The sequence below is a fragment of the Wolffia australiana genome, chromosome 6 (genome assembly GCF_029677425.1).
Source record: "Wolffia australiana isolate 7733 chromosome 6, ASM2967742v1".
Classification (NCBI taxonomy): Eukaryota; Viridiplantae; Streptophyta; class Magnoliopsida; order Alismatales; family Araceae; genus Wolffia; species Wolffia australiana.
The window spans coordinates 13,365,923-13,385,787 of NC_135840.1; the positions used below are offsets into that span (position 1 = coordinate 13,365,923).

General features: G+C 45.9%; 1 protein-coding gene across 3 annotated transcripts in view; it reads right to left on the reverse strand.

Annotated features, from left to right (window-relative positions):
• LOC144704926 (Zincin-like metalloproteases family protein) overlaps window positions 1-12,175 on the reverse strand; it is a 41,905-nt gene extending 29,730 nt beyond the window's left edge. Inside the window, exons 1-3 of one of the 3 annotated variants that reach the window (XM_078577513.1) lie at window positions 11,931-12,175; window positions 5,074-5,195; window positions 2,457-2,620 (exon numbers count right to left, since the gene is read on the reverse strand). In XM_078577513.1, the coding sequence (XP_078433639.1) occupies window positions 2,457-2,620; window positions 5,074-5,195; window positions 11,931-12,090 (446 nt within the window). In that variant the 5' untranslated portion in view covers window positions 12,091-12,175. Of the gene's footprint in view, window positions 1-2,456; window positions 2,621-5,073; window positions 5,196-11,887 lie in introns of all 3 variants that reach the window. The other 2 variants (XM_078577514.1, XM_078577515.1) reach the window with 2 other exon arrangements.
• Between the last annotated feature and the right edge of the window lie 7,690 nt (window positions 12,176-19,865).

Consider the following 19,865-nt stretch of genomic DNA (forward strand, 5'->3'; position numbering starts at 1 on the left):
ACACTGAAAGTAGTTCAGCAAGGCATACAGGAGATGATTCCGGATGGCGTGAAGCAGCGCAGCACGTGTCATTTAAAAAGACAAGCACGTCTATAAAAAAGACTGCAGGGAGAGGAGGCAGTTACAAGAATACCCCAAATTGTGGGAGTGGGCGATGGAGTAGTTGGAAGGCACATTCCCCATGGCCAGGGAGTGGAGATCCAGTCTGGATCTCCATTATTCTATACTTCTACCTCTATCTTCTTTGTTCTACTTCGATCAAGAATTTTTCCTCTTGTAAAACTGAGAAACCAGTTAACAGGTCTAGCAAAATGGCTAGGTTTTTTAGCTTGTTCCACAAAGCCTTCCATTTAGAAAGTAATGTCATCGGCATACTGCAGAAGCGCCATGCCAGTTGGGAAGCTCCCTACTTAAATCCTTGTGGAAAGGCCCAGGCACATACACAGGTTGAACATACTGCCAATGCATTCACCACTAGGACAAAAAGTAGTGGTGCCAAAAGTCATCCCTGCCAATGGTTTTCTACTTCTTGTGATCCCCATTGGTGTCCCTGCTGTGCCCAAAAATTGATGGTCCTTTGTTATCCTGGGCCTTTAAATGGAATTGAACCCTCCTGATACGCGGCCTTGAATGATTGTGAATAGATGTTGAACTCCGGCTTCCTGTGGTTCACCACCATGTGCCCGAGCCACATTCAATGCCAGGCACATGCACATCTTTCCTTCGGCCCCTGTCTCCTCCAGTTGTATACATGTGTTAATCTGCTTTTCATCTGCTGGTCTTAGATTATGCCCCACATTTATACCTCAGGATGCCCCATCCCACCTAATCTCGGTGGGCCTCCCTTGCCTTGTACTGGGCCCACCTGCTTTCCAAAGTGGAGGGGGGGGGGGGAGGAGAGAGACCACACTGCCAAAAGTTGATAAGATCCGCAAACAAAATCAAGTCCGATAAATGCTCTCCGTTACAATATAGCCAAGTATGGAATTGTCGGATCAAGAAAACCAATAAAATCGAATGGTGTTCCACCAGCGGTGGGAATCGTCTGTTACAATGGAAGAAATGAAAAACAGCAAACCAGGATCTCTTGATCCAATATCTGGACGCAGGCCTCTCCTGCTCTCCAACCTCTCCCGTGCGCCGGCGAGCCCTTGACTTCTTGAATCTCTGTCCTTCTTGTGGAGGCTCCCGTCTTTATTTATAAGATGGTTAACCCGTTAATACTGTTAAGCTGACGTGGCATGACTGGGGTGATTGTTCCTTCTTCTTTTATAAGGTCTTGGAAAGAACTTATCAAGGACCTGGGACTTATCCTTCGGGCCTACATTGTGGCAATTCCCTTTGTTGCATCCACTTCAAGAATCACCACATTAGGTCCCCAGTTGCCAAGGCAGTTGAGATGATGCCTCAAAGTCGCCATGGTTTTATCAGTTTGGCCTCTGCGTCTCTAGCCCTCTATAGTATTTCCTTGTTGACCCCGGTGAGGTGAGCTCTCAATAAAGTTAAGTCTTGATCCTTGTTCATGTGTTTTGTTCATGTGGTCACTTGCCAAAGCGGTAACTACCCAGAGATACATGTGGAGATAGATGAACTCTCCTCACAACACGGCCAACCTCTTTCTTAATTGATTACCCCTCTAGCGAACCACGATGCCATGAGGCCCTCAACCTCGTGGGCTAGCCCGTCCGTGGACACCTTGCCCTCCCCAGATACTACCTCATTTCGACGGAGCCATATCACCCGGAGCACTGTCAACACTCGACCTCCCTCTTCTCTCCTCCTAGGCCCCCTTTGCCTCATGAACTCCCAAAAAACCTCCTCTGACGTCACATTCGGCACCAAGTGCACTTGAGTAGCCCAGATCGAACGAGCGACTGGGCACTCAAAGAATAAATGGCTGCAGTCTACGTCACCATCAGTGCATAGAGAGCACGTCGCAAAGGTATTAGGATACATCCTCCAACGGAAGACGTGTGTCACCCGCCTCTTGATGAGATATGAAAAGGGTATCTAACCCCCACTTCGGTGCCTGCCCGCTCACCGTAAATGTATGAGACCATGGTCCACTAGGTTGACAATTGCATCTGTCCTGATGGTGCACCACCATAAATGTATGGGGAGATGATCTGCCCTTGGGACAGCCCATCTGCATCTGGAGTCAGTTATGTTATCGGAGACCGAGGGTAGCGTTCAACAATCCAGTCATCAATTCCCTGTACAGGACACCCTCGGATAGGGCTCCCATGGTGCAGGGGCTGTATAATTGGCCCCTGTTTCCTCTATGTTATTAGTGGGCCGCATGTAATAACTGGCCCATGTAACTATTTTTCGATGAATTATTCCATGGATAACATAAAGTACTACAAAATAGAGGTCCAAATTGGATATCCAAAATGAAACAAACTGAACATGACTGTTCATTTAAAATTATACGTGATAAGAGAAAAAAAAAGAACCTGCACGTTAAGAAGTGTGAATCCAGCATCCTCTCAGCATCAGCGCTTGCTTGGCGAATATCATCACAAGTTGAGACCATTCTCAAAAAAATACATGATTGAACTAGAGGAAAAAGATCTGCTTCGAGACTTGCTAAAGGAGAAATGGCACTTGAAAAGGTTACCTGCATAAACGATAATTAAACATAGCTTGATGGCTAATGTTATGTATATCGTGCCTTAGATGCACAAAATAATTATCAGCATTTAAAAAAATTATATGAGGCTTCAGCGTTTGATAGTAAGGGTATTACTGATTTATGTCTCAGTGTTCCTATCCCTAAATAAGGGCAGAGAACACCTGATTTAATTGGGCCTACTTATCCCTTTCTACCGCCTGCCCAACTTCCAAAAATCAGGCTTCCTCCTGCCTCCCAGCACATCTGGAACCCTCTAATACATCCCCTCCCACATACCAAAGATGTTCTGATGGCTTATACATCAGATGCTAGAACGAAAAGCATCGGTACTAATGGGTAGTGATGCCCAAATACCTGATCTATTAGGCTATTGCCACTGTCAGTGGTGATTCACTGCAGACTGAGCACGTACCCGTCCACGCCCAAGGCGGGACGGATCAGGTACGGTCCGCGCGTGCTAGGCGCGCAGGCTGATCGGCGTGTGCATGCGCGCCAAAGACAAGCGCCACGCACGGGCACCAACGTTACGTGCTAGCCCCGAGCGCTGCGCGCGGGTGCGGGACGTGCAGGCCGGGCGGCATGCCGTGGGTGCAGCATGCGAAGTTGTGTGGGGTGTCGCGTAGCGGCCGCGCGGGCAGCGTGCGCATTGCGTCTGCGGGGCCGGGAGACATCCCGCCATGGGACTAAGGCATGTAGCACACAGAGAGCGCCGAGACAGCACAATGGGCGCGTAGCGCTCCTACGGGTAGTGCTTGGTGCCCAGCGCCCAGTTTGGAGGCGCCAAATGCGGTGGCGTCCATTTACCAACACTGCCAAAGACTGATCCCTCTCTGCGGTCCAATCCACCCCCCTTCGGGGCGTCCATTTACTAACACCGCAAAAAACTGAGATGTCATGCATCGCTTCACCAATTTGATCCATTCCTCCGGAAAACCCCTCCTTCGTAAAGATGCCCATAGGAATCGCCGCTACAATGAGTCATATGCCTTCGCAAAATCTACCTTCCACATGAACCCCTTGGTCCCATTCTCCTTCCACGAAGCAATAATCTCCCCTGCCAAGACTGCACAATCAACGAGCTGTCTACCCTCTCCAATGCCTCTCGTACTTCCTCCTCTCTCACTTCACCTGCGTCAATCTCCCAACAATGCACGCGGCCTGGGTAATACTTAGTAGCCTCGCAATCAGTAACTCCTTTGCCTTCCTATGGTCGGAGGCCGCGTCTGGGCATTGCACTTGACGATGTCCCACCCCCTGACAACGCCTGGAAATGAGTGAATTTCAACAATCACGTGCACAATGCCCCCACCCCAGACACCTGAAGCATTCTTTCCTCGTCTCTCCTCTCCCCTCCTACACCGCCTCATTCCTCCTTCGCCATGGCTGTCCATGGCCACCGCCATGCTCATCCCATCCTGACAGTCTTCCCCCGCGCTTCCTCACCTCCGTCCACCCCTTCTCTTGCCCCGGCATGTCTATCTTGCCTTGCTTAAAATTTCCTTGCGCAGAACTAAGGTTCCCTGCCGGCTCTGCACCACCCTCTTGTGAGCGATCCTCCTCCGACGTCCCGATGCTCCTCCAACGTCCTGATCCTCTCCTCCTCCAATAGTCCTCCGACGCTCCTCCTTGAGCTTCTATTTTTTTTATTTTTAATTTTTTTTTATGCCGATCCTCCTCCGACGACGATCCTCCTACTCCTCGAGCTCCTCCTGCTCGAGCTTCTAACTTTTCCTCCGACGCTCCTCCGACAATCCTCGAGCTCCTCCTCCGACGTTCCTCCAATCTCCTCCAACGCTCTTCCGAGCTCCCAAATCTTCAAGGAAGATCCAGAAGCCGGAACTGGGTAAGATCCGTCTTCGAGCTCCTCCAAACTCCTCCGATGCTCCTCCTCCAACCCCGATCCTCCTCCAAAGCTCCACCTCTGACACCGGTCCTACCCCTCGAGCTCCTCCTCCTCGAGCTTCTCCCTCTCTCGTTCTGCTCAAGAATTACGCTGAATTGATAAGAGCTTCTATCAAGAAGATCAAATGCCCACTCGATTTCCTTTGATGCGATCAGTGACATGCCTCATTTCACCGAGCAAAAGCAGCTATGCTCAGGTTAGCTCTTTCTTCATTCATAAAGAAAGGGGGAATATAAACAATAAACAAAGGAACCTTCTATGAGATAATTTAAAGGGGATAACTAAATGTCACCAATGACTGTCAGACACTGCTAATGCACCGCACTTCTGTGCCATCACTTATCATTAAACCCAGTCAATTATGAGCCAATACAGGTACATAAGATAAAAAAACAGAATGATACTAAAGAAAAAATGCTGGACACTGTGTTTACCAACGACGCAATTCTGAATTTCAAAAACAGAACATCTTGAAAAAGTGTCATTTCTATGTCGTTGTTAAAAAGAACCAAACTGTTTTGTTCTGTAAACTTACTTTATCAATCGGGATCGAGGCAATCAAATCATATGTTTCTGTCGATCTCAGAATAATTTTATCCACTTGTTTGTGAATCTGAGAGGCAGACAAATAAATCTGGATATTTAAACCTCTGAGATCTGCATGGGTAAATAAAAACAAAATAAACATCCTCCCGTGAAAGATATGAAAGTAAGAGGAACACATAAAAACCACAAACATACAAGATTATTTGAATTAAACTCCAACATGACAAATAAATCAAGCATGAGGAACAGACACCAAAATTCTTTTCTTTTGATAAAAAAGAAAGGAAGATCAACTGAGATTAGTGAAATCTCCCAATGTGATGTACATATGCTCAAAGAATACACATGGGACACAAAGGCACTACTTGTACACTATGATAACATCACTCTAAACCACGAATGGACTAAACCTTGGCACTACTTGTACGACTCTGTCCAACAACGCCACAACTTGTATAACTCTGTCCAGGAAGGCCACACCTTGTATGACTCTGTCCACCAACGCCGCCGTTCCCTCAAGCATGACTTCATTCTGATGCAGCCATATTGTCCAGAGCACAGCATGCAGCTAGAGGATTTTCCCTTTCAACATTTAAACATTGTACAAAATCTCCTCTTAGCTCCCCACCTCAACTCTATTAACTTCAATGTTCTTCTATACCATTTTCTCCTCGAGCCAATTCGTCTAACTCCTTCCAATCTGCACCCAACTCACCTTTCCGCTCTCTCCAGCCCTTCTCTGTAAAACTTAGTTTTTCTCCCTTCTCGGCAAGCAAACACACCTTTGTGCCTATATTTTCTTTCTGTGACTGATGTATTCGCCAGGAGATCCACCATCATGATCTCAATCTTACCAGAAGCAGCTTTCTCAGTGCTGCAGGCTTACTTCCATCGTCTGAGTAGTACCCCACGTATTCAGTCACCTCAGAGGGAATCCTATCGCCCAGGACAGCCGCGTGTCTCCAGGAATCCCAGCCGTTTTTTCTGCCTCTGAATTGGCATGCCGCTTGTTTCCCTCTGGCAGCATCATATCTAGAAGGAGTGTCTGCTTTGCATTTGCCTCATGTGCACCAGAGATTTGTAGACATCTCCTTGTGCCTCCACTTCAGACGAAGTGAGACCTAGTCTTAGGGGCCCTATCTTCTCACATAACTTAGATTGCTGACACCCAAATTAGCTACTATCACCTCACGGGGCTCCCCAGCCAATAAAGCATCCCTTAGAGCAAAGGACAACTGTATGACTCAGACTGATTTGTCTTTCTTCCCAAGATGTCTCTTTGCCAACCCCCTCTTATTGGAGGTTGTGGTGCAGGTGAGGGCTAATGTTTTGACAGCCTCACTTTGACGTAGCCTTATGGTCTTTGTAGGCAGAAACCTTGTGATGGCAGGAGGCCCCTGTCAATTTCCACCTTCAGCGAAACCACATTGGGGTCTTTACGCACCAGTCCCATCAAAATATGGGAGTGGGGTCCTCCAGAAGGCCTGACCATGTCCCCTAGCACCGACTTTGACCAGTATCCCATTAGCACTTCAAGTGCTTGCAGACGAACCATTGAGGACTCACCACTCCTTGACCCACCAGTCGGGAGAACCCAATGCCAACTAATTGTCCCCACTGATATGCTGAGACCATCCACGCATCAGTAGATATGTCGCCATGGACGCCCCCCTTCCCTGTAAAGGTCGCCAATGTCTAATCTCCAAAGTTCTGCACCTCCCAAAGGCAGGAATTGTCTAAACACAATTTTGATCTCCTGCAAATCAAGGAAGACACCCGCTACTTCCCCGACTAGGCTTTCCTGCAGTGTTGGCCAGCTTAAATCTGCCCCCCCCTCTTCGGTTCTTCTTGGACCACCGGAGGTACCCATCTCTTCTACTAATCATTCACATTATCCCACAAGGCCTCCTTCCCAGGGTCCTAACAATCAACCCTTGCGCAGCAGAATTGATGGTCCTCCACGCCTCTGCAGCTCTTACACTTCGGGGATTCTCAGCAGTCCCCAGAGTAGTGACCCAGAGATAGACATTGGTAACAACTTTTCTCCCATTCTTTGACTCTGTTTGTCCTGACTTGTCTGATCGTGTTGTCGTTTCGCAGTGTGGCCCCACCTTCATCCAGCCTGCCTCCTCACCATCATGTGTCATCTTCCATTCTTCACAAATAGCATAGCCGGCAATGATACTCATTTCCCGGACCTCCTTTCATATTTTTCGGTGCCACATCCTCCCAATTTTTCCGCCCTTTCCAACCAGATAGAGACTACTCCAGTCCCTTTCATCATGTTGGTCCTTGAGTCTGCCTCTCGTGTCACAGCCTCAATCCAGCTGATGCCACAGCCTGCTCATCCTGTGAATTTGCACACTTCTTCCAACATGAGTAGCTCCTCTTCCCCGCCCTGTATTTTGGGCCCAACTTCTGCTGGGGGATCTGATGTCTCCACACCAATCTGCCTCCTGGACTTCCCCTCCACTAACATGGCTATCTTTGACACAGGCAGCCCCTTGTTGATCACTTCATTGCAGCAAAGTGACAATGGTATACCCTGGCCAGAGAATGTGGCAGTGAGTCTTCGTTGCTGCCACCATCGATTTGCCACTCTACGAATACCATCACTGTTGTCCACCTTCGCCATCCATGGCCAATCAACATTGTTAAGAAATATGAGCCCAAAATAACAGAGAATAGGCCCAAGATTGCGACAACAGGCCCAAATCCAGAGGGCCATTTATCGAGCTCATAAAATGGGAGTGGGGCCCGCCGCAAGGTTCTAACGGCTAGTTTTCTAACTAGCCGTTGGCTTCTGCCCAAACGGCCAGTATAAAGACTTGATGAAAAACTCGATTTGTAACCTTTTTTCTTATTATGAAATAAGTTTTCTCTTCTTCTGCACTTCAACCGTTCTTCAAATTTGTCAAACATCATCGTCCAAAAAATAGTATGTCGCCACAGTAGATGACCGTCACCCCTCGAAGAACATCGTCACCAACCCAGGTCGCTGTTGACCACTGTCATCATTCAAGAACATTGTTGACATGGCCCTCAATCACTGCTTCCCCTTAAGAACACATGAACTAAGCACATGAGAATTGAACTAAGCACATGCAGGTTGAAGGAGATAAGTTCTGAGTCCTCATTGATATGAAACAGTTCTTGCAGACGCAGGGCAAATTATGTCATATCTCATAAACCAACCTTAAAGTCAGTAAATTTCCAATAGCTTGAGCATATCAATGACTTTTCTCCAAAGGTATCACCATTCTCTAGATCAGAGTTAATGACTTCTTATCATCAAATAATGCAAAAGATGTAACGGAATGAATCAATGATTGAAGCTCCATTGAGGATTCAAATATGATGTGGTTAGCTCAGTGATCTCAGAACTGTTTGGTTCTACCTCAAATAGATCTGTAGAACTACAGTATAGTCAGAGCAATGGCCTCACAGGAGATGGCACCCAGCTTTGTGAAGGTGTATTTTTGAACATTCAAGGAGGCGTGTTCATCTAGGATTCCTTGCCTCTGGAGCAGAGTAGCACCAGATGATTTTGGGAGTTCAGTGGCTGAGAACATAATGGTGTTCATGGTGATCAGAAGAAGCTGATTTTGTTGGTCCTGTTAATTTTTGTAAATTTTCCGTATTGCATAAGTGAGTGGGCCACGTACGTAAATGAGGCTCATGTGACATATTATTGAAGTATATTATTCCAGCATGGGAATAAGTCAATTAAGAGGGCCCTTGTTTTCTGGTATTTAAATCAGCTTGGACGGAAAGTGAGAACATGTTTTGGCTTTCTCGAAAGCCTTACTGCTGTATGAAACTTCCAAAAACAAACTGAGAGGAAGGTCATCCTAAATCTGCGATCCTTCAAATGTGATAGATAGATATGATTAATGAGTACAAAAAAGACCTAAAAGGCCATTGCACCCTCTGTTCATCGACATTTAAATCAAGAAGAGGCAAGACTTGTCGCAGCCTGTACAACAGCATCCAGCAATGCCACCCTTCCCTTGAAGATAACCTTGTTCCATTGCAGTCATATTGCCCAGAGCACCACAAAAGTATCAAACATGTTCCTTCAGTCCCCCGCGGTGCACCACCCTGTATAAAATCCCAGGGGGCCTCTGTGAGGGAACATCTACATCTGTGTTCAGCTGGTGGGTCCACACTGCAGAAAGTAAACAGACATTCGAAGAAATGATAGGAGCAATCGCCATAACCTATTGTGCATATCACACATTCCGCCAAGGCTTCCAGGAGCCACCTCTTCCAGACAACCCTGTCACCATCTTTTCTCAGAGGAGCAACCAGCCAAAAACCACACCTTTAGGAGGATCTTCCGTATCCATATGGCAAAGCAAATGCGGATGGTCGTCACTTCCTTCTCCAAGTGTTCATGGGCTGTGCACATGCATCTCGAACGGACAAGGATCTGCCAGATACGTGCAAGATATTGATATTATTCTGCGGAGTAAAATCACAGTAATTTCGTGTTACAAAATGTAGGATGTGCCAGGAAATTGAGTCCAAACAAATCACAATGTAGGGAACAGAACAGGAAGTCAAGAATACAAAGGAACAGATCGAGACAGGAGAAGCCTGAAGTCGCTCTCCCTCCCCTCTGGTCATAGAACACTCCACGGCCACCATTGGATGTTCTTGACCTTTCCCGAAGTGGGAGCCAACTTTCTTGAAAAAAAAATCTGTTTCTTATGCTCCAGAGGCATGGGCCCCACTGTGTGCACGATCTGTTCCCAACCTGGCACGGCGTACCTTATTTCTTTGATGGGTTCTAGCAAAGAAACTATCAGCGCCTATCCACCTTCCACTGTCTTGTAGTCTGTAAGATAGACAGCTGTTGCCAGGACTGCTGCGTCCTAATATATTCCTCGACTCTATAGTCTGACAAGGTGTCGGTCAAGCATGGATTCCACATGCCAACCCAGCATTCCCAAACTGTGGCCCGAGAACCTCATCTCTAGTCAACTCACCTTGTCCAGTACCCTGGATTCACTGTGATGCATAATTTAGTTATTCTGAGTGGGGTTCGATTCACAAGGGATTGAAAATCTGGTAAGCTTAAAGCACCTGATGGCAAGACAAGAAGGCAGATATCAACATCTGTACAACGGCAGACAGGGACGGGAACTCTTCCCTTAGTGTGCCGCCAAACATACCAGTTGTCCAGCCAATAGCGGAAGGCAGAGCCATCCCCTAGGTTAGCTTTGAAAATTTCTCTGACTCGAGGGAAAATTTGAACAACACCTTCCGTAAGGAGCTGTGTGCCTCTCTCGTTCCAACCACGGTCCGCAGTTGTCCTTCAGGATCTATGTTACCATATCCACCTATGGTCCCATTAGTTTGGCCACCTACTTGGTAAATGGGCAAGATCCATCTCTCGTATAGTTAGTACCCCAAGCCCTCCCAGGCCGACTACATCCCAAGATACCAGGGCCATCCCCCTTCCTTCATCAAACCCTGAGCTTTTCCATAGGAATCTCCTCATCATTCATTCTAGGTGCTTGCCAACACCACCAGTGATTATGATACTGAGAGGTAGAAGATGGAGATTGTGAGAGCATGTGACACAACAACACCATGCACCCCCCCCCCATTTGACAGCCATTTGGCCTACCACCCCTCTAACTTTCACTCCAGCTTCACCATTATTATCTGCTAGGTCGTATTGACAACTCCCCATCAACACGAGGACCAGATACTTCATGGGTAGTGTCCGGGTTGCCATTCCAAGGGCCTTGGAACATAGGGGTCCTCTCATTGCAATAACCCAACGAAAAATGACTTAGTGAGTTATATACAAAGTCCCTAACAGGAACCTTCTGTCAGCACCGAAGAGGAGAATTGAGAAAGGAGCAGGACTGCATTCTATTAAAGAGCTCACGTTCCCTTACAGGATATGATATGGGTATTCTTATCAACTGATATGATCCCCATCATAGATATGGGTATTCTCATCTTTCCCGTCTTCAGGGGGTTGGGTCTCCCCAAGTACAATCCACATCCCTCAGTAATTCTTACAAAGGTTGGGGTTCGTACCAATCATCATCTTACATACACTTGTATGTTTTTTAAAAACAAAATAAGGAAGACCACGGAAACGGTGATCAACTTGTACGTAAGATGCACTTGTACGTAAGATGCCATCATGTTCAATATAACTATGATACCAAGAAGCACACGTCAAAATATCTCCTGAAAGAACACCGCGAGAGTAATTCCAATATTATCAGCAATGAGCTTTTGTCTACTTTTATTTTTCCAGAAAAATACAGAACAGGGGTCTGAAACTTCAGATTGCATAATGAGACAACATAGGACCCCGGATGAGCCTATGAGTCTTCATTGTCTCTTTTTAAATTTGCGTTCTAGACGAGTGTTTTCACAACAAAACCACCAAACACGGGGATACCCTTGAAGACTAGCTTCAAGAAAACAGAATTGACGTCTTTAGAGTCATTCATTAAATGGAGAAAAGTTTACGGGTGCATTTCCTTCTCCTGCCGTGATCAGACTCTTGGAGAGTTCGATCATTTTTCAGGTACACGGAATAGTTCCTCTTCAATATGGCATGATTAATCCACTAGTATTTCTCCTAAGTCACAAAAGTCAGCCTCCTTGGATTCATTCTGATAGAAAAAAAATAGAATACGACACGGCCCTTTCCAAATGTTCTTCGTCGGACAGCTCAGCGGATACAGGAACGGTAGAATGCACGGATATCAATGTTACTGCAACAAAAAAGGTTTCGACTCCAACATTTGGCAAAAATAACGATCAATTACCATATTGTTCATAGAATGGGCCACTAGAGAAGCAAAAAACCACCTGAGATCTTCTTTCTTCTAATGCGGCTGCCATTGCTCTTGGTTCGGCGATCGTTGAGGGTCGAGAGAACGAAATGGAGGCCGGCCAGAACGAGAGCAGCGACACCGGTAAATGTGACCACTCGCATACCTCTCTTCCCGGCTTCCCTACTCTGCTGCATACGATTCACAGGGAGTAGAGCTCTCCAAGCGGGAGCGGAGAGGAGGGAAGGGATGGGGATTCGATATGAAGAATATCCACAGTGAGTATCGCTCTCCAGATAAACTTTATAGGTATAGTCCACGGACGCGGCCGGGACGGAACGGAGACGGGGACCGGACTAGCACCGTGCTAGTAGCACGGGACGGGGACGGAGCTGGAAGGGGACGGGGACTGAGGCAGGACGGGATGGGAACAGGGACCGGACGATTTTGAGCATCTATGTAAGATGCACTTGTGTGTAAGATGCCACCATGTTCAATAGAACTATGATAGCACTAAGCACATGGTAATTTCGTCCGTGGACGAAAAAATCGTCCCGTCCAGGAGTTTTGACGGTTGACCGAATGAAGAACTATCCGTTGGCCCTGGATAGGACAACTGTTTTGTCCATGGGCAAAATAACTGTCCCATCTAGGGCCTTGGACAATGGACAGGACAGTCTCTGCGTCCAAATTCATTAATAATTTCTTTGCAATGTGATGTGATGTGCCACGTGTCAAATTCTGACTAGCCCAATAATTTCTTTCGTTATTTGTACGTTCACCAAATTCATTAATAATTAAAAAATATGGAGAAAAAGACAAGTAGACATCATTATTCATCTGGCTGCCCTGATGGAGCACATCAAGATGACGTCAGCGAATCATCAGCAGAGCGGTCATTGCCATCATCAACATCACCACCGGTCTGTGTCCAGCCCGACCGACACGCCAACGCATCCGTGAAGACACCCGGGTTTAAATACCCCGGGTAGAGCACGTCCGTGTTCGTATCTTCATGTTTTTGTTATTTGTTTTCAACCGTCTTGGTTTCTGTTTTTTAGACATTCGTCTTGTCTTAAGTCCACGTCTTTTTTGTGTTGTAAATGAAGGGGGAGATCATTATTGGACTCTCCTTTCTGAATTCCATGTAAGGGCCCATCATGGCCCTATATAAGGCCATGATGGGACCACATTCAACATCAGATCTGTCTTTGTGGAAGTTATTGTGTCTGTTATGTGATCTCATGCTTGAAGGAGAAAGGGGAAGGATAGGAGAAATAAGAAGATAAAGGAGTAAAGGGAACAGAAGAAGATTTGGAAGCAGGAGTGGTCATAAAACTGTTTGAACCCAGCCTCCTATTCTCCTTCCCTTCCTAGAATCGACGAGTCGCCATAGGTTTTTTCCCCCAAATTTTCACCGTCAACAGATTTGTCGACCGTCGAAGTACTGCCAAGTGCAGGCGCAATCATTCACCAACTTGCATGGACTAGTTGTTGGCCAATTAGTCCATGTGGGATACGAGCTGTCTGGTCTACCGTGACGGTTCGTGAACGTCGATCCTCTCGAGAGCTCTCCCACGCAACTAAAGGCGCTAAATTTTGGCCCTGCGATACTGCACCACACCGGCCACTGGTTGACTTGCGCTTAGGGCCATGTGCAAAGCGATTGCAAGTCCCACCGACAACCTCCGTCTGGTCAAGCACGACGGGTTGCGAGCGTGGACCCTCCCGAGAGCTCTCCCACCCAACTAAAGTTGTTATTTTTGGGGCCCAGCGAGACACCAGACCACATAGGCAACCGGTTGACTATGCTTACGGGCGGGTCCAATATAATCGCAGGTCCCACCGGCAATCTCCGTGGATAGCCACGAACCAATCTCAATCAGCATCCTTTTGTGGTCAGCATCTGCCTTTAGACAAGGCTTGTCCTCAAGTGGGGCTCCCAACTTGTGACCAGACCGAGTGTCTCATTCTCTGTCCGTGAGTCCAAGCGATCTTCAGCAATTGGTCCCCTCTTGTTTGAGATTTGATGGTCCCCAGATCCGTTGCCGTATTGCATGTGGTCGGGAAATCTCTCCTCTAAACTAGGCGCCATTGAAATCTACTCACAACTACCCTCGTCTTCGTCTTCAGATTCCCTCTACTATTCCAGCTTCTAGCCATTGCCTACTAGCAAACTGTCTCCCTGCAATCTCAACCACATCGCCTGCACCAGCTCATGCAGTGGCGAAGACACCGACGATGATTCCGACATCAACAATGTATGTCGTGGTGGGTTCTAGAGGCCTAGATCTGGATGAACAAATACAAAATGATGCGCAGCGGAAGACCCTTTGCGAATCAAACGGCATCAACAAAAATAACGACTTTTCATGGATCACATCTGTAATTTCTTCGATCCCGGAGTGAGACGAGTCAAGCTGCTCAAGTGTGCAGCCTCTAAACGTATCCACGCGATCCTCGGCACGTCAGATCTCCTCCTTCTCGTAGACCAGCCCCGTTCTATCTCCATCGGCGTCGTTACGTCGTTCCGATCACATCAGGGATGGAGAGGGGTTGTGGGGAGAGTGGAGAAGAAGGGGAAAGGCACCTCAGTGAATTTCGTTCAGCGCTTTCCCCTATTTATACTGAGTGGGTATTTTTCATAAAAACCCCCAAAACTTACGTATATCTTCCAACGTCCAAAAGACCATTTACGTGTGACCTCTAGGCCCATGTATTAGTCTAGTTAACGACTCCACCAGCCCGATAACCTTTATTGGCCTTCCAAATTAATTGACTATATCATCATATAGATTAATTAACATCGGATCGATTTAACCCAATCGATAGGTCGAGACTTCAACATGTGGGGAGCCAAGCTACACCTCGTGTCCTAGAAGATACAAAGGAGTGTGTATCGACTCACTCATGGAACCTGTTCGTCATCGGTTACCATGTAGGTACAATCCCTCATCCACTTGATGCTCATCGGACAACTTAGGGGATGATCAACTGTCAAACCCTAATCGGTCATTCGAGTTAGTATTGATGCATTCGGAAATCATCAGAGAACTCTTCTCCGATATTTTAATGCCTTGGCCAAGGACTTCATCACATAATTTTTCTTGAGGTGTCACCTCTAATACCGAGGGTGGACGATCCCATCTTGACCACTCAATCGCCTTCTTGTACTTCTTGATGCACCCGAACTAAGACCGTTTAGAATCCCATGATAAGAGGCTCGTGGGCCACAGCCAAAGTACAAACGTCTGTCCACAAGACATATTTGGTGTCTCAGGTCTAAGGACCACTTACGCAACTGTGACGTGAAACAACCTGATTGATAGTATGGTATAATACCATTTAGGGATTCGTATGGATCAAATCAATAAACGCTTTCCACTAAAGAGCACCCACTATCTATCCTTAATGTTGCTACACTAAAGGCTACGAGACCGGCCATACTCATCATATGAGTGAGGCTAGATAGTGCTATTCTATCGGGATACTTTTATGTCCTTCTCGCATATCCTTTGAATAGGAATGTTTACAACACATGGTTAAAGGCTAGTGATTTCCGTATTGTGATCTCATCATAATTCACTAAGTCCAATAATGTATTCATGGACTTCATAATACGCATCACACGTGCACTATAATGAATATTGATGACTCTCAATAAGTCATCAAATATTTAGACTTTTAAGTATCAAAGCATCAAGAATATTTAGTTAATTCATGTGAGTTGTCATGCATATGCATTATTTTATAAAATTACTAACCCCACTTGATTCTTCGAATCAAGTGGATTATATTTGACATTTTTTTGTTAGTAAGTTCAGAAACAGGTTAAGACAACCAAAGGAGGACGACAAGAATCAAGAGGAGTTGGCGAAAATTCAAGAAGAAGAAAATTCCGAAAATGCCCTCGGGGCGTGTGTTAAGAGAAACCTATAAATACTCTCTTGAGAGTTCATTTTGAGGTTGTCCAGAATTTTCTCTAAGGAAGCTAGGGCTTGGAGAAGAAGGTGTTCTGCAGACCCTCCAGTAGCTGATGAGCCATTGGAGCTGGGAGGAGAAGCAAGCTGAAGAGTACCCGCTCAAGAAGATCGCCGACTCGCCGGACAGGACGTGACACGAAGTCGGAGTGATTGAGCTGGTTCAGCTTTGTTTTCTTCTCCCTCTTGGACAATCTCAGTTGGGGTTGAAGCACCTTGCAAGGTTCTTCAGCAGTTTCCAACCAGAGTTGTTTTGTTTAATTCGAAGATTTTCTTGTTGTTCAGAGTTCATTTTCTTTTACCTTTTCTGTGTTTGATTTCATCCGAATCTTAACTCATCATGCTTAATCGATTCTCTACATAACAATCGGTGAGGTCTCGCTCAGGCAGGAAGAACGTAGCCGCCTGCTGCCAAGGGATCTGCACGCAGGATCGACCTGCACACAGCCGCCTGCGCGTGAGAACCCGCGCGCAAGCAGCGCCGTGCGCAGGGAACCCGCGCGCAGGCCACGCCCGTGCGGAGGCCACGCCCGCGTGCGGCAATAGCCTCGCGCAGGCCACGCCCACGCGCAGCAGCTAGCGCGAGCGAGCACTCACCTGCACACAAGACACCACCTGTGCGCAGGGTGCTTGTTCTTTTGCCCCAAGGGGCAAGAGAGAACCGTCAACAAGAAACTCTTGCTGACGGTTCTGCTCATTCCAGTTTATAAGAACTTGATCTATAAACCTAACTGGAAACAATCTAACTAAGGAATTAGCCGAATCTATATTTGTAAAGAATCTCTACAACTTAACTAAAAAGTTTCTACATAGATTAACACTCAAAATTAGAGAATTAAATGAACTGATTTGATAGAAAGAATTCTTCTGCTGTTTTTTGCCGTCTCCCTGTGGATCGACCCTCACTCGCCCTAAGCTGTGAGGTTATAAATTTCGTTGTATAAGCTCAATCCTGACACGCATTAACTGATTATTAACTAGTAAGAAACCATTGCAAAATTGAGTTTATCAAATATGTTCTATTAATGAATATGGAACGAGATGTGGATTGTGTGATTGGCTTGCCGGCCACATATATTTCCATCACGTTGTTCCCCTTGCTCGTCAATTTATAATACGTCTTTATGTATATTTTCGACTGCACTCCACTACGCTCGGGTTAGAATTATGTGGGATAATATTACTGAGAAAACTAAGTGTCGAGTGTCTTCCTAGGTACGGCCGAGTCAATCCGTTACGTGTGAGCCCCTACGGAACTATTCCATTCGACTCCGTAGACACTGTTGTCATTCTAATGAGGGTCAAAAGGTCACCCTCATCAACACCAGCCGCCCATTTTGGAGCTCAGAGTTTGGCAAACCCCATGAATCGGACCCTGCATGTTTATTTCACCTAAGATATTCACATCACATAGTTACATTCACATTAGTGAAATACCGATCGGACGACGACTTAGACGACGTCCGACATCATGTCATGTCTCTTATGTTCAATACAAAACACCCTATCATTCCATTTTGTGGTGTGTCCTGAAGTCAAGATAGACGAATGATCATGATCTGGGGAAGGAATGGGGATTTTAAGTCTATGTTATATTATGGATGTCTAACATAGTAATATATTTGATTGTAAATCATACTTAGTGCATATCGACCTGCAATTCAGCTCTTTTAGTAGTTCCTTGTTTCATTGGATGGGAAATTTGACTCTCAATTTAAATCTTTCATCAAAATACTGGCATTATGAAAACCACAATCATTGCTCCACGCAGGAAATAATGAGTTTAAATATAGACTTTTAATGTCTCAACATTGTCTTATTCACTTTCATGCCCAAACAGAATCCTAGTTATAAATTGTTATTTTGTGCATGCAAATATATTTTTAATGCAAATATATACAATAAAATAGTTATCATGACCATAATGGGCGAAACACTAACGTGTCCTTCTGGTCGACGTGAAACACTATAAAAATAAATATTTCCTGTTAAAATATTATTTTCCACCAAATGGTCCTCTGTGATACCCGTAACACCCAATCCAACTACAAATTAGTAATCATTCCTCCGTAATGTTATCTTTCGATGAATATTAAACCACTCCGGCCATCGGAGTAACGTCCTAGAACTTTTCATAGGTCTGGATGAATCTGGATTTAGATGTGGGGGCTTCATTTTTTATGTTGCACAGATATCAAGATTAATCCAGATATGGAGATAGATAACAATGGAGGATGGAGGTAAAGATTGTGAAGGGAAGGAGATGATCATAGGGAGAGACATTGAGAGATAGAGACAAATTTGGAGTAGCATCCAGTCAAGCGCATCCAGACTCATCACTACTTACTTTGCAAAGCCCGAGCTAATATGAAGAAGTTGCATTTCTTCTACCATGTTTGAGAAAGCTGTGTTCACATCATCTTGTTATGTGTTGTGTTCCTTTATAGTTTTATGATGGCATATTCCTCGTATATAGGCCCGTCATCGCATTGTTTTACTCTATCTTTTCATCGTCCTTTGAATGTAGGGAGGCCCTCCTGCACGTGTACAGGCTTCCCCCGTATGTATTCATTTATTTGATGTTCTAGTTTGCACCTTTAGGGGGAAGTCCATGTCTGACTTCTTTCCCCCCCCTAAAGGACCTTTTTAAGGGGAAGCCCCCTTAAAAGAGGCTCGATAAGCTTCCCCGTTAAAAAAGATGTCCATTAGGGCACCCACAACTACCTCTCCTTTTACTAAAAAGTGAGGGGGGGAAGGCGGGAAGGGAGGGGGGTGAACGTGGAGCGGGATGTAGTTGTTTTGTGAAAGAAAAGTCTCTTCTTTATTGCATTATCGTTCCCTCATTCTCTCTTCCGGTCTTCCCCGTGGAAAAGGATGTTGCACATTCGGTACAAGATTGACCTTGAAGAGTGCTTATCCCATCCATGCCAGGGATCTTCAAGCTCACTGGTCATTGCAACGATCCCAATTTTCCTCCACTCGCCGGGGGTTCAAAGGTTGTTCATTTCCGTCGAATTGGTGATCGGCAATTCGCTCATAACATTGGCGTCCAATCTCAAAATGAGCTGAATTTTGTGGATTCAGAAGATCAAAATATATTGGAATGGACTCAAAAATTGCCCCAAACAGATCAGTATAGCTCTTTCTTGAGAAAATCAAATATCCGAAGTAAGTTTTCATGATTGAATTTTTTTTCAGATGTTGGGTGTTATACAAATCCAAATTGTGCCAAATTTGGACTTGGATTATTCGTCTTGGGGAGCATAACACCAAGGTACAATTTGTTTTGCATTTGCTTCTCTCTTTATCGACTAATTATTGATGTTTTAATAGCTTTTGCCAAAAAAAGAAAAGAAACAAACTCGCAGCCCGCAATCCCATGCGGGCCAATGAGTCACCATAGGCATCGAGCTGGCCCTCTGAAATGGGTGTGCTCAGAATCCCATGCACACCTGCCAAAGCGTGCTGACGACGCCAGTCCCCCCTTCATTTGACGTGGTCGCCATGTCAGAAATGGGTGTGCTGGACGCTTCAGCCATGGAATGCATCCAAAACGTCAATTCTGACAGCTTGGATGGATCTAATGTATGTAAAAAATCGAAAACAAAATAAACAAATTTGAACATAAACCCAAAAAAAATTAGATTTAACGTCACCACCAACAATCATTGTGGCGAGCAAGTTTTGTCCATAAATCTGGACCATTGACAACGACACGTGTTGCACCGAGAACGACCCAGATGATGGATCCCCCATGGTCCACCCCAACGGTAAAAAAAGGAGTTGGCTTTAAACGTTGATGACTCTTTAACAGCCATGTCAGATCCGACGGCTGAGATTGAATCCTTCCAACAGACCAATCCCCTCCTAGCCATCGGATCTGACAAATGAGATTGGATAGGTCGCGGTCGGCGCCGGTAGTCTGGGACGGGCAGCTGGCTTCTGATACTGATGAGGAGCATAAGTATGGGTAATGGTGGCCTGACCGTGCG